The 14,268-nt window shown below is 36.5% G+C and overlaps 1 protein-coding gene across 1 annotated transcript in view; it reads left to right on the forward strand.

Annotated features, from left to right (window-relative positions):
• The first annotated feature begins 1,073 nt into the window (after positions 1 to 1,073).
• fign (fidgetin) overlaps positions 1,074 to 14,268 on the forward strand; it is a 198,595-nt gene continuing 185,400 nt past the window's right edge. Inside the window, exons 1-2 of the mRNA XM_028806391.2 lie at positions 1,074 to 1,331; positions 2,192 to 2,364. Coding sequence (XP_028662224.1) covers positions 2,340 to 2,364 — 25 coding nt within the window. The 5' untranslated portion in view covers positions 1,074 to 1,331; positions 2,192 to 2,339. The remainder of the gene's footprint in view (positions 1,332 to 2,191; positions 2,365 to 14,268) is intronic.

Below are 14,268 nucleotides of genomic sequence, written 5' to 3' on the forward strand. Positions count from 1 at the left end.
CTGCTGCTAACACTATGTGACCGTGAGCAAGTCACTGCACCTGCCTGTGTTCCAACTGGAAAGAAAAGCAAACGAAATGGGATCAGTTGTGTCACTCAGATGTTGTAAATCACCTTGGATAGAGGCATAAGCCAAAAAATCTAATTAAAGCTCCATGGGTGTTTGTTCTTTATACATTTTCAAACTCTTGGCCCAATCTCAACAAAATGTGGCACACATATTCCACTTTCCCAGGAAGAGAAACTAGACTTCTCTACAAGCCAAAATTTGAACGCTACAGTGACTTTAGAGGGGAGTGCCTTTTCCTGGATTTCTGAGCTATGAAATGTATTAAATTATATTAATTTAAGTTAGATAGTTCTGCCCTAAAATTACTTACACGGGCAACGCCCGCACCGGCTGCTGGTAAGTAGCAATTCAAACCGTGTCGCATGGATGTACAAGAATCTTCTCTTACCTGTCAAGGGGCAGAAGCGTTGCAGGGTTTGGGAAGAGACATTTGGAGTTAGTGAAATAAACGGTCCGATCATGTTCTGAATTGAAAACTTTCCGGAGAGGTCGCACGGTGGTAAGTGGTACTGCCTCACAACCCTCGGTTCAAATCCCGTCCGATCAGTAGGAGGTAGGTAGTGAATGAAAGGATGAACTAACCAGTGTAGTATAAACGTGCTATTTGCATCATTTTTTTTTTAACTAGTCGAGGGTTCCGGAAAGTTCTGAACTGGGATCTGAGACTTTCTGCACAAAGGAATTAGAAAGCGTATTAAGAGCAGTATGCAAAAAAAAAATGTTAAAGAAACGGTAAAAATGAAGTGTTACTCTAGTCAAAACTAATGATTAACTAGACAGCGGTGAACAGCACAAAAATGTGTAAATGTTTGTACACCATGGAAAAAAAAATCGGGAATCAAGAAAGTCATCGACTGGCAGATTAACAAACGTGTCCGCTCAGAATCGCACAAAACTGCTGCGCAAATAGAAAGCCACTCGAAAGTCAAGCAGCTCTGCGCCGAAGGCTGCTTGAATAAATCTTGCCGGGGACTGAAAAAAAAAAAAAAAAAAAAAAAAAAAAAAAAGAAAAAAAAAAAGTGATTTGAAATTGGCTCCGCGGCTTCGGCGCATGCGCACTTGGGTGGCGTGCTAGCTTCTCCGGAGCAGCTGTTTTGGGTTTGAAATTCCAACATGGCAGAGGCTGTAGTCAGTCTTCCCTTCAGAAACTTGGAATGATTTCAAATCGCAGGCATCCTCACTTAACCCGAGTACCCATTCATCAGCAAACACATCGGATCGATGTTATTCTAACATCCAGGGCTGCCTTGCCGCACATTCAGGTAAGAGTTTGCATGTGGATATCTTTGATCTAGGCATTTTTTTTTTAAATACCGGAGCGATGCCACGGAAGATCGACCGCTTTATCTGGGGGGGAAAAATACCCTTCATAAGCGCCGTCCAGGAACCACAAAACATGATAGTGGCTGTAAAAAAATGTACTAGAAACCAAAAACCACACACTATTATTTTTGCAACTTATTTATTTATTTATTATTATTAAATTTCAAATTAGAAAGTCTTGTGAGGATTAGGAGTTAGTCGTGCCTAAAAAAAGGAGACCCCCCCTTCCCTCCCACCTCTTTCGTCTTTAGGATGTGAGTGCTATTTAATAATAACACACAACTGGGGGGGGGGCAAAGTAACTCTGATTCAGCGAAGTGGGGAAGTTGAAATAATTGAAATTGGTGGCCACCTATTTCTGGTGGGGGGGGGGTGTAAAAAGGAAAAAGTTGTGATCACTTAATCACTGCAGCAGTATTAACTAGAATAAAAAATGTCATTGGGTCAACAGAGTGAGAAAATTTGAAACTGAATGCACATTTCTTTATGTATTGTTGATTTATTCTGATAGTTTACAGGGGTGGACGTGTGATGTGGGTTGTTGCAGTGCTTCACAAATTTATATTTTTAATGGCATGTGCAATCCTCCGATCCTATTACTGCCCTCCCTGGAGCTCTTGCTAGTTTCTGCGGGAGCGAGAGAAAATTGACATGGACTTGCATTGCATTCTTTGGTCATGTGCTTGTATTTTTCCCCCTTTCCCCCCTCTCATTCTCTCTCTCTCTCTTGCTTTTCTTTCACTTGTTACCCAAGATCGCTTTTGTTGATGTTGCTTTCCCCTTAATTATATGCATGTAGGTTAAATGAATACCTGACGAAAAGGGCCCACGTTTCAAGGCAGTGAAATCTGATAGCTGAGAGGAAAAGTGGCTTTAATGAAAAGCAACCTTTGGAATTCCTGCTTGAGAAAATTCCGATTCAGCTTTTTTTGTTATTGCAGCAAGAAATGATCAGTAGCACCAGTGTTTATGGTATGTCAAATTTTCAGATCTCTTCCATTTCTGTTATTTTTATTTATAATACTTGCAATGAATAAAGCACGCTTTGCCCCGAGCTTCATTGTATACGTTACAAAGTGTCCAATGTTTGGAACATTGCTCTTTCTTGAATCAGTTATTAGTAGTTTTGAATGTCATTGTATTTCTCATAGTGTATACAATTTCCTTTTGGCATATTTAAATGTTTTCTTTGAATAATGAAATCGATATCTTCGAAAAAGTTAAGTGAAATTTACATGTCTTCAGTAGAACTGCTTGACACATGTTTTTAGGGTGTATTAGGATCGGTTGTGGACAATTTGGTACCAGAAATCAGAAACACAACTGGAGGCTATCGTTCTGACCTCGTGGAGGTTGGGGAGGGGGGGTGGATACGTTGGGGTCACACTATTGCTTATTGCATGTGAAATTTTGATTGTGAACTGTGCTCCCCCTCGTGTATTTCCATTGGTTGTATACGCAAAATAGTGCATAATTTCTGAAGTTGCATTAAAAACGTTTTTTTTTTTTTTACAGCACATTCTGTGTGGTTTTGATATTGTTTCTGCAGATGTATTATTTTTTTTCCAACCAATTCTTTAGTTGTATTGTCTGCTTTAGGAAAGCGCGCACGAAAAGCACGGGCGCTTCTAGTTTGCATCTAAAATAAGTTGTACTGATAAAAAGACAATCACGATGCGCTGCTGTTTTCTAATACAGCTGCAAATCCACTTTCTCATCTTGCATAACAAATGATAAATAACTGATTTGATTGCATTTCTTTCTTTCTTTTTTTTTTTTTTTGGTGCATTTTGAATCAGATGGAGTCAAAAGGACCCTTGGTGTAGATGTTTGTTTTAGATGCACATAATTTGCAGGGGGGAATGTTTTAGGAATGAGAGCAGAGCCCTTCTCCCTGAGCTGCTCTGGGGAATGTGATTACCAGATGGGAGATTTCCCTGTTCTCATGTTAAAGCTCTAATATATATTCAGAGCAGATTGGGCTGCTTGCTTCTGATGAGGAGGATTTCGCATTTATAAATTTTAAATCGGGGGCAGCAGAGAGTGCTAAGAGCTGGATATTTGATGGTGAAAATGTTTTTTTTTTTTTTTTAAATAATTTTTAGGGTCGCTTATTAATAGTCGTGCCAGAATAAAAAAAATAGAATGAGTGAAGTGCGTAATTGGACTAAATGAAACTGAAAAGTAAACTAGGATTTGATTAGGCAGAAGTGTACATACCATGAAAGGATATTTAATTTCTTGATGATGTGTGATTAAAATGTAAAGAGACACGTATTTAGCGAGAGTTTTCTTTGGCCACTTAAAGTAGATGATAAGTTCTACTGCTGAATGTACATAAGGATAAAACACATCTGCATACTAACGCGTTAGGCTTAACTGCTACCAACCCATTTGTTCAGTTCTTATACTGTAAATGACGAGTCCGTAAAAGGCTAATCGAATTAATCATCCCGTAGAAGCGCACTGGCCTTGTTAAGATCTGATTCGATTAGTTCCTAAAGCGGTTTAGGAAAATTCATTGATTATCTGTGTTATCTCTTTGGAGCTATTCAAAGGAATGATCTCGCAGATGGAAAGTTGGGTGTTTTGGTTTTCACCAAAATGAGTAATCAGCGGTAAACTCGTTACCTTAATGTTTCATGAAATCGGCATCCTTATTAGCATGTATTGCCGGCGGCTGTCTCTCTCCCCCTCTCTCTCTCATACTCACCCTCTGTATTTGTGTGTGTGTGTGTGTGTGTGTCTGGTGTCCACACTGCACAGAATAAAACCCGCTATACGTGGTCATTTGTATAAAAAGGTCTACCTGCCTGTTTTGTTGAAGATGCTCTCGATATACGGCCTTGAAATGGACATGCCATCCACCGATCAGACAGCGTTATCTGCCCAAATATTGACATAAGGGGGAGGATATTTTGCGTGGTAACTTGTCCCAAGTACACTTCGGTTTTGTGGCCCATTTTTGGGTTTGAAAGCACGTGATCTGATTGACTGTATCAAGTTTCCTTGCTGGCTCTTCTATTCCAATAAAACTTTTAACGTTTCTTTTAATTAGGATCCGTTTTCGTCCCCCTTTCCCATTTCAGACACAAGCAGTCCTATTAAACGCCATTCTTTAATTTTACTTCCTACATACTTCATTTCAAGTGCTCCTCCAGTATAAAAAGCTGCTCTTGATAAGTGTGCATGGCAAGTCACACATAAATTCTCTCCTGACAGCAAAGTTACATTATGTCTGTCTGGCGTGGACGACTGCCGCTGAGAGTTTGTGATAAATGACGTACGATGTAAAAAATGTTAATTACCGCAACATTTTTATGAAAACCATCTGATTAGTGCAGTGTTAGCGCTAATGTAGGGGAGCTAACTTTATGGTTGATGGAGGTCGTTTACTTTGAACTTTATATTTGATTTGCAATGCAAAGACCTTCGGCAGGGAAAAAATATTTAAACTTGCAAGGCTTTCGGGCAACTGTTTCCTTGATAACTGTTTGTAAGCCTACTAAAACAAGTTGTTTAATTTTGTGTGTGTGTACATAATCAATTTTGGACACCATTTATGCATGTACCTGAATGTGTGTAATAAACAAAGTATTTCATTTATACAGTTTGGTCCGATTGAAGTGGAATCTGAGCTCCAGCATTTGCTTGTATAAATGTATTTTGTAAAAGCGTTATTTTTGATTTTAAAATTTTTGCATAACCGAGTATTTATAAAATGCAGTAGGGCAAGTGTTTGTGCATGTACACACATCTGTATATGATATACATCATAAATATATGAACATTTCTAAGGCATTTAGAGTGTGTACACTATATATGTGCAAGGATGTGCATGCATGATAACTTTCCATGTTATGCAAAGTGAATGTGTAAGGAGTGTGTATTTGTATCGGTTGATGTAATTGAACATATTTTCGCATTTCCAGATAAATAAGTATGTGTCAATGCAATGTGTGTATAATTATGTACGTATCATATTCAGTATGACAGTATCTATAATGTACATTGTGTGGCACTGTACTGTATGCTGTGTGGGTGTCCAGTATACATCTATTTGTGCATATGTGTGTGTATATATGTACTGTATATTGGCACGTGTAGAGTGTGTATGGAGGTCTTTCAAGAAAATTAATGAGACTGACACTAAAGTGTGTTTTTATTGTGAAAAATGAATATAAGCATTGTTGTAAGAGGTCCACTAGTACATTAAATTGGTTGGATTTTTTTTTTTAAATCAGTCTGATTATATTAGGAGGTCTGTTATGAAATTAAAGTGTGTGTGTGTATATTTAAATGCTCCATGTGTATCATGGTTGCACATGTTGGTATGTTAAATATTTATCTTTGTGTGTATGTATATGTACATATGTGATATACTCTATATCTCAATATAGAGATGTGTATGCATGAGAATATCTGTATGCAACAAACAATATTTTATGCTGAAACCAATTGCAAAGTAAAATAAAAGCTACCAGGCAGAGAGAGCAGCACCTTTTGAGTCACAGCTACACAGCACCGTCGCCAGTGTTGAATTAAGTCGCATACTGTTAATGTAAACCTTAAAAGTGTTACTATATTTTTCCATACATACAAAGTTTTTACTTAAGCATAGTGATTCTTTGGTGACCTTTTATTTTAATATAATTAAGATAATCATTTCATCATCTCCTCTGTATATCTAAAGCTGCAGAACCGATGATGGTAGAAGGTTTTGAAAACAAAGTCACTTGCCAGGCTACTAAAGAGGAAACCCTTGTTTCGTACTCATTTTCAACACTTAATCCATGTGGTGACCCTTGTCGATTATGGAATCATTCAGCAGATGCCCATTGGTAGCATTTTCATCGCTGTGGACACATTACAGGCAAGATTATTGGCAACAGACATGGACACGAAAACACAGGCTACTTTTGAAACCTCAAAACCTCTCTGTTATATGGTGAAGTATTAAAAGAGTACAGGCAGGTGTAAAATAATGCTGATGAATAAGTTGCTAAATAAGGAATGCTGTTCATTTGAACTAAATTGTTAATGATTAGTAAAGTGAGTATTATTCATTTTTTTTAATTGTGACCTATGAATCTTGATAACTGAAACAGAGAGAGTAAATAAAATTTTTCTTTTTTGTTAAATTTCTTGTGGTTCTTAGAGTTGTAGTTATTTAATGCTTTATTATCTGAATTGAACCAGACCCCACACACACTCACCCTGAATGCCAGCAATGACCGTCTTGAATCAGATCTGTACTTTTAATAGGATGCACTGGCGTACTTGTTAGTCCTGCTGTAACCTGATGCTCACAAGTGACTGCATTCTGAGTGACCTGCCAGATGATTTTCTCAGTTCTAGTAAAGCCCTTGAAGCCACAAGGTGAGCACCACCCCATCGCCACGAAGGCGGCTGGCACGTGGGATGACAGTCGCTGACCCCACCCTTTTAAAGCCTTTTGGCTCGGCGTGTGTCTCCTGGGATGACGGGCGGAGGGGACTATTTAGGCTGATAGCTAGATGTGCAGGGTCACACTGGTGGAGCTAACAGGTTTGCCATGCACGTGCATGGAAAGCGTGTGGAAGCATTTCAGAGTCAAGATAGCAGGCTAAATGCTTGGCTTTCATTTTCTTTCAGCTGACCTTATTTATGTGCAGGCTGCCGGCGTATTTTGAAATGTTAACTACACATAATTGTCAGTGTGTGCCTATTAATATTGCTTTCTGCCCCATTCATTTGCACCTCTGGTGAATACCAGTAGCCGTAAACATTATAGAGAGTTTAAGTGGTTGGGTCTGAAGACTTTGGTTATGCACAGAATGAATGAAGAGTTAATCACTGAAATCCTAGTGAAATAAATTGTGTTTGTCTGGAAAAGTGAAGCAACCTCAGAGTGACTGGATTGCACCTGGCTTGTAGATACCAATGGCACAACCTGGAGGACCAGTCTGGCCATTATGTGTGTGAAATTAGGTTTTTAGCAGTGAGTTTCTAACACATTAATGAGCAAAAATTGCTTCTGTGGTGAATACTGCTTTTACTTTTTAAAGTATTTTGTATAATCCTTAGGCTGCCTATGTTACGGGCTGCGTTATCTAAAACAGAGGAATAGCAGTTATGAAGGTAATAATGAATAAAAATAAAAGGACACAGCCAGGTGAAAATTTAAACATGTATATATTCATATTATTCAATTTGCTCGCATTTGTTCTACTAGGGAAAAACTGTTATGTTTTAAACGGTAGCAAAGATATGAAGTGAAACATAGGATTCGGTTCTTACTAGTGGCACCACATTATGCTCAAATATTGAAGTGGACGAATGGCACTATACAACACTTTTATGTATAGCATATTATACCATGATATTGTATTACTTAAACATATTTTATCATCCCATGATTCCTGCAAAACCTTCATTTGTATTGCAAAATTGCATGATTATACACTTAGTAAAAATTAATTTCCTTAAATATTCTGCTATAGATTTATTTTCTTCATTCCATTGAAGCTGTTCAGTTTTGTGAAACACTTTAGATATTGCGTTAAAAGTGCAGCATCAAGTGCACTATGTAAGAGTCTGTCAATTCTTGGTTTAAACATAGAAGACAAAGCATTTTTACTTAAGCCATGAACATTACTATTATTAAAATTAAAGATGAATTTAATTAGTAAAAATAAAAAACCTTTCATTTAATTTTAGCAAAATGGCTCATTTCTTTGTAACAACCTGAGATACTGCGCACTTGAAGTTTGGCTGTGATAAGTATTGATTCATTTAAAATAAAATGTAAAAAATAAGCTGTGACGAGGACTCCATTCGATTTCTTCATATGCATTTTGGGTATGGCAACGGATCACACATACAGAATAAAACTATTACTCAATTTAAACTGTTTATCTGAGTTTCAAAGTAGAATTACTCTTGTGGCTTGATCAATAGACAAATTAGTTAACTGCCTTCTCACGTTGGTAGATTAGAGGTGCAAAATAAATACAAAAGAGCAGTGAATTTTGGACATACTGTTAACATTGATACATTAATTTGATGGTATTGGGAATAAGAAACTTGGGAAAGGAAGGCGCGTTTTGAACGTAGTACCTTCTGATATTAAGTGTTTAGATAAACTGAAACCACACAGACTGGCTTACCTAAAGACTGTCACATTTGGCTTGGCCTAGCTGTTGAACACAAAGTGATTTTTAAATTTTTTTCTCAGTTATGACCATGATGGAGTTTCTGTCATTTACTATTTTTCTTATGTGGTTTGTCATATCAACCTCACTGGTAGATCTTGCCAATTAAGTATTATTCTTATATATATGACATCCTTTTGTTGGTAACACATTTTTTTTAGATGATGGATGACACAAATGAATTTTAAGTAGAATTACCACAATTAAATAAAGCGGAATTATTTATTTTTTTTTAAAGATATTCTAAACTGTGTGGGTGGTAAGCTATACATTCATGGGTATTGAAGTCCAGCGTGGGTTTCTACGGCTGTGTTCAGGCTTACGTGCTCGTCACTGAATTCTTTCACTGTGCTGATTGAATTTTACCTGTTTTGTTGTGGTCTTTATATCCAGTTTTGTATTTTACTGTTTATTGCGGAGTCTTTTACTATGAAGGTCTTTGGCTGTTACAGACAGTGCCATGTGTACAAAGTTGATTTGATGCAGCGATGATTCAGATCCTTGTCAGGAGAAGCTACACTGTCAGACTTGTGATTTAGCTCCATTGATTCACAACTGCTAGCTTATTTACGTTTCTAAAGCTAATTTTATATTGTGATGGACTAAAGCAGTTCAGCAGTGAGAGATATCTCATAATTGGCCTCTTTTACTATTGCAAATTGGGGAAAAAGTGTTATATGGTTTCATATAGCACCTTGTAGATTATTTTAAATATCCCCCCCAAAACCGGACCGGGGGCTTGGCACATATTTTTCTGCAAAGATTTTAATTCTGGGATGACATTTTATTGCAGTTTCTGCTGTGTCTCCACCTTCTGCAATGTTTTTTTTTTGTTTGCTTAATTGGCATTGCAAGTTATGTTATCTGTAATGTACATAATGTGTCATTTTATTTAATTCAGCTTCATATTTTAATAGTTCCTGACAGCAGGATAATGAAGAAGATAATTATAATCATTTAAGAGATTTTCCCTTCTGTTTTTTGGGTTGTGACAAACAGACATAATAATTTGATAGCTCTTTTTGAATACTTACTCATTGAACTGCGCTTTATTTTGTAAGTGGCACATTAAAGACTTTTTTTTTTTTTTTAAGTCATCCTAGGGGAATGTTATGCATTTAAAAGAATCCCAGTATTTATCACATTTTAATGTTGCGCATGAAAGAGACTTTCCAAGCAACTAAATTTACTCATTGGATAAAACCCCTGGGAAGGCAGAATAGCTGTTTAAGCAGATGAATCATTCAACTGTACTGATGGATACATTTGTCAGTCTCTGTTACAGATATTATACATTCTCATATCTGCAGTCTTGACAAAGCTAGGCTCAAATGAAATCAACACAAGGTTGTCATCTTTAAGCAAATATGTTAAGTGTTGTCTTTTGTGCTTTCCATTTGAAAAGCACGGAAGGACCCAAGGGAGCCAGACTCATGCAAATAGAACAAATCCCATTTCTTATGTGAGTGCTGTTTTCCCCTCTCTCTTTTCCCTTATGGCAGCTGGCTATGTTATCTTTGTGTGTTTCTCTGTGCGCTGACAATTCTTTCAGTGATCTAAGTTAGGGCGCATTAGAAAGTGGAAGCAGCTGTCTGTTGCTATACTGAGAGACGTGTTTGCTCTACTGCAAAGATGAAGGACCATGAATCCTTGACACTCCCCCCACCTCGCCCCCACCCCCAACACACACCATCTCATTTAGACGCAGAGACTGTCTGCTTAGACAGTTTTTTGTTCTGACTGACAGCATAAGGCATGGACATGTATTTATTTATTTATTTTTTTAATGCATATGTGTCCATTGCCATGAGCTCTGTAGCACTTGGTTTCATATTTGTTTTTATAGTTGGAAAAATAAAACGAGTATTACATTGGTCACCCAGGCTACATGGATTATGTGCCTGTGCCTGTGTCTGTGTTTAATATACTTGCAGTGTTATAATTAGACGTCCACGCACTAAAGGTACTTAATGTCTACATTATTTGTATATCAGATATACACTGTATGTAGGTGTCTATTGTACATAATATCAAAGGTTTAAATGCTTTTGTATATTGCGGACTCAAATGTTTATTACCTGCAAGTGAAGCCAACAGATACAGAGTTAGATGTAGCAATAGCAGTAATTACTCATTTTCAATAAAGATAACTTGTTCATGTGCAGAGTATAAACTAACATATATATCTCGTAATGTGTGCATATAAAATATCTGTGTATTGAATACATATACTCACATTATTGAAGATATGTGTATGTTTTGTATATACCTGTGTGTGTGTGTGTGTGTGTGCATATGCTTGAATATATTGCATATGCAAGTGTATTTGTGTTTTTTGTAGTTTATTATTCCTATTTTCTGTTTTTTGTTCTAATTCACAACTTTGTGTTTCATTTATTAATGTATTATTTGAAGTTTAATATGTCATGTTAATTTGTATTGAGTGTTACTAATTTGTGAACCACTTTGAGCATGGGGAAAAATGCTGTATAAATGTGTTTTATTTATTAAGTATATGTATGTGTGAGTGTGTGTATATAGGTATAGATATCTAGATATGTCTAGAGATAAAGCATATGTATATATAGCATATACTGTAAATATATTGTGTTTATATCAAAATTTGAAATATACTAAGATAGATGAAGATATAGATAGAAACTGACATATGCGTATATAGCATATACTGTAAATATTTTCTCGTCTTATATCAAAAGTTGAAATATCTACCCAAACTGAAAGGCATTTTTCAACGATTCCTATTTTGAGCTGTTAAGGAATTAAAAAGCTACCCAATTTGAATGTACCTGGTCTTAACAATACAGTGATTTATGTCACTTAAAAGCCTGTAACCCTTTGCAGCATGAAGTCCTGTTTAATCAGGTCCAAATTAAATTGATGACGCTTCCTAAGAGAGCCCATAGATGTTTGCGAGGGATTTATTAATGTATGCAGTAAACCTTTGTAAACTGTGCCTTAGTATTATATAATTATGATGTAATGGCTTTTACCTTTCAGAAATTAAAGTGACAATAATATATTGGTATGTCACATCTTGTACCTTCTGTGGTCATTTTGTTTTACAACAGGGAACTTAGTTTGCCTTTTCAGTGTGAAAATATATAATCATTTAGGTCATGTTTTAACATATTTTATCTTTTTTTTTTTTAATAGTGGAGTTTTATTTTAAGAGTGGTAGCATGCATTAGAGTCAAACAATATACAGCTGTTAAAGAGGTAGGCAACATGAATCTCTGTTGGAGTGTGTGTGTGTTTTTCTTCCACTTCTTTGCTTCTTATCATTAAAAAGGAGAAGCAGGCAGAGGACTACTGGGGATTGGTTAGAATAGTAAATCCCCCAGTGTAAAAAGCCCGGTTTGGCGACAGTGCTTTTAATATGGACTTGTAGAAGATTCATAAGCATTCATAGATCTGCTTCAGTAATTATCATACCCCAAGTGGCACCTAGTGAGAGACACATTTGCTTAAAAAAATCCTGATGTCTTCATTACACTGTTTACATTTTAATTAGATACACTAAACTTTTCATTCTTGGAGCCTATTAGAACAGCATATTTCTGACTTCTGTCAGGAAGATAAAAGATATTTGTAATCTCTTCTGTACATTTTTCTCTTCATCAGCTGCTCGATGACAGTTCTCATTCTTAAGGCCAGACAATTCTCTAAAGACGGCAGGTTTTTTTTTTTTTAAATAAATCCCCCTCACAAGTTTTGCAAATGTCTATTTGATGTCCTGTTACAGAGGTATATTCTAAGCAGCATGATGAGCGCACTTTCCTTTCTCTCTCTCTCTCTCTCTCTCTCTCTCTCTCTCTCTTTCTCTCTCTCTCTCTCTCTCTCTCTCTCTCTCTCTCTCTCTCTCTCCCTCTCTTTTTAATTTTTTTATTTTTAATTCTCACCATTCGGTGGACACATGAGGAGTTTTACCAGTGCATTAGAAATTCATTGCTGGCCACAATGATCTCTATGAGTGCAAAAATCCCTGCTGGCTTACGTCCCTTCCCTTGGGTGGCCTTAAGCTGATGAAAGGTACAAATGGGATTTGAACCCATCCGCTCCCGAGTTCACGACCCATCTTGTATTGCTCTATTCCGTGTCCCCATGATCCATTCAGAACTCCATAGATTTATAAATATCGGACTGTACATGTTCAGCTGTGAGGGAGTGCATATATCCATGTTATGTGCAAATACTTACTTACAGATGATGTCCATAGATGAATTTACAGTGCACATGCTCATCTGTATTCTTTTGAAATATATTCGTTTTGATAGTACTCTTTGATTATTTGTGTGTGTGTTTGATTGTATTATTACATATGTGTTATACACTTATTATAGTATGTGGATTACACACATGCGAGCAGATGTAAATAAATTCTGGTGTGCATATAGAGTTGTCATTATACCAGTCTGTATTAGTTTGTTTTTTGATTATTTTACGTGTTACTAAATGAATTCACAGACGCACTACACTATGTTTGCAAATCTCCTCAGATTCCCTTCGTAAAGTTCTGTATCTGTTTTAATTTCTTATAGATTATTCTTATGTGCAAATGCTGTGCCCAAGTAAAATATTTGTGGCAATTAAAGCTGAACACGCCTGCTCACCAGCACAGCAAGAGGAAAATAATTGTTGACTCATTGACTCTTCATTCTAGAGAATATAGATTTCTGGAACATATTTTTTTTCTGTAATAGGTTCTTAATATTTTCTCGGACTCGGTGTAGTTTAAATTGGATATGTACAGTTGCGAGACTGTCATTGGAAAAATTACCAGCATGTGATGTCCAAAATCCTTTTGCCATATGACGCTCATTGCTGAGTGGGATCATATAATAGTACTTTCTCTTATCTCTGTATATGTATGAAACATACTGAGAAACATGTATGTGATTGTGCAATAATAAAAATTATGTATAGTATAGTGCATGAGTATTTAAATTAAATGAATGTTATTTGTGGTATTTCTGTGTGTGTAAACTATAGTTTTTGTATGTTAAATTAAATTATACATATATATATATATAATATAGGCGGAGTGGTGGCTCTGAAGCTAGGGATCTGCACTGGCAATCCCGTAAAATGCCGAAAGGGACTCTTACTCTGTTGGACCCTTGAGCAAGGCCCTTAACCTGCAATTGCTAAGCACTTTGAGTAGTGAGAAAACCGCTATATAAATGCAAAAATATATTATTAAAATTATTATTATATTAGATTTCTATTTACATATCAAAGGAATAAGTTGACTTTCTTAAATGTTGACAAACATTTTCTAGCTGATGGGTGAGGTTGTCTTAAAAGGCCTCATCACAGTTCCAGTCAAGCTTTGTATCCCCCTTATTACATAATCATTTGTGATATTGTCCTTGTAATTGTGCTAAGCCCGAATGGCACATTTTTTTCTTTCTCCATTTTGAAGACATCAGCAGGGATCCGTAACTTTCTGTTGTGGTGGTCCATCGTCCTGTGCAAAATATCTTTTTGACCAGAAGCTATAAAGAATCAAGTAAGCTGAAGTGCTACCTAGGCTGCCAGGAGCTTTCAGCAATACCCTTTCTCTGAGGGACTCAGTTCCACTTTCTGTTCTCCATACTGTCTGATAATCCTTTTAATTGCTTTTTGGAACGTTAATCTTTCTGTCAAGGACTTTGAAACCTAA

This window comes from Erpetoichthys calabaricus, chromosome 8, assembly GCF_900747795.2.
Source record: "Erpetoichthys calabaricus chromosome 8, fErpCal1.3, whole genome shotgun sequence".
In the NCBI taxonomy this organism is placed as follows: domain Eukaryota; kingdom Metazoa; phylum Chordata; class Cladistia; order Polypteriformes; family Polypteridae; genus Erpetoichthys; species Erpetoichthys calabaricus.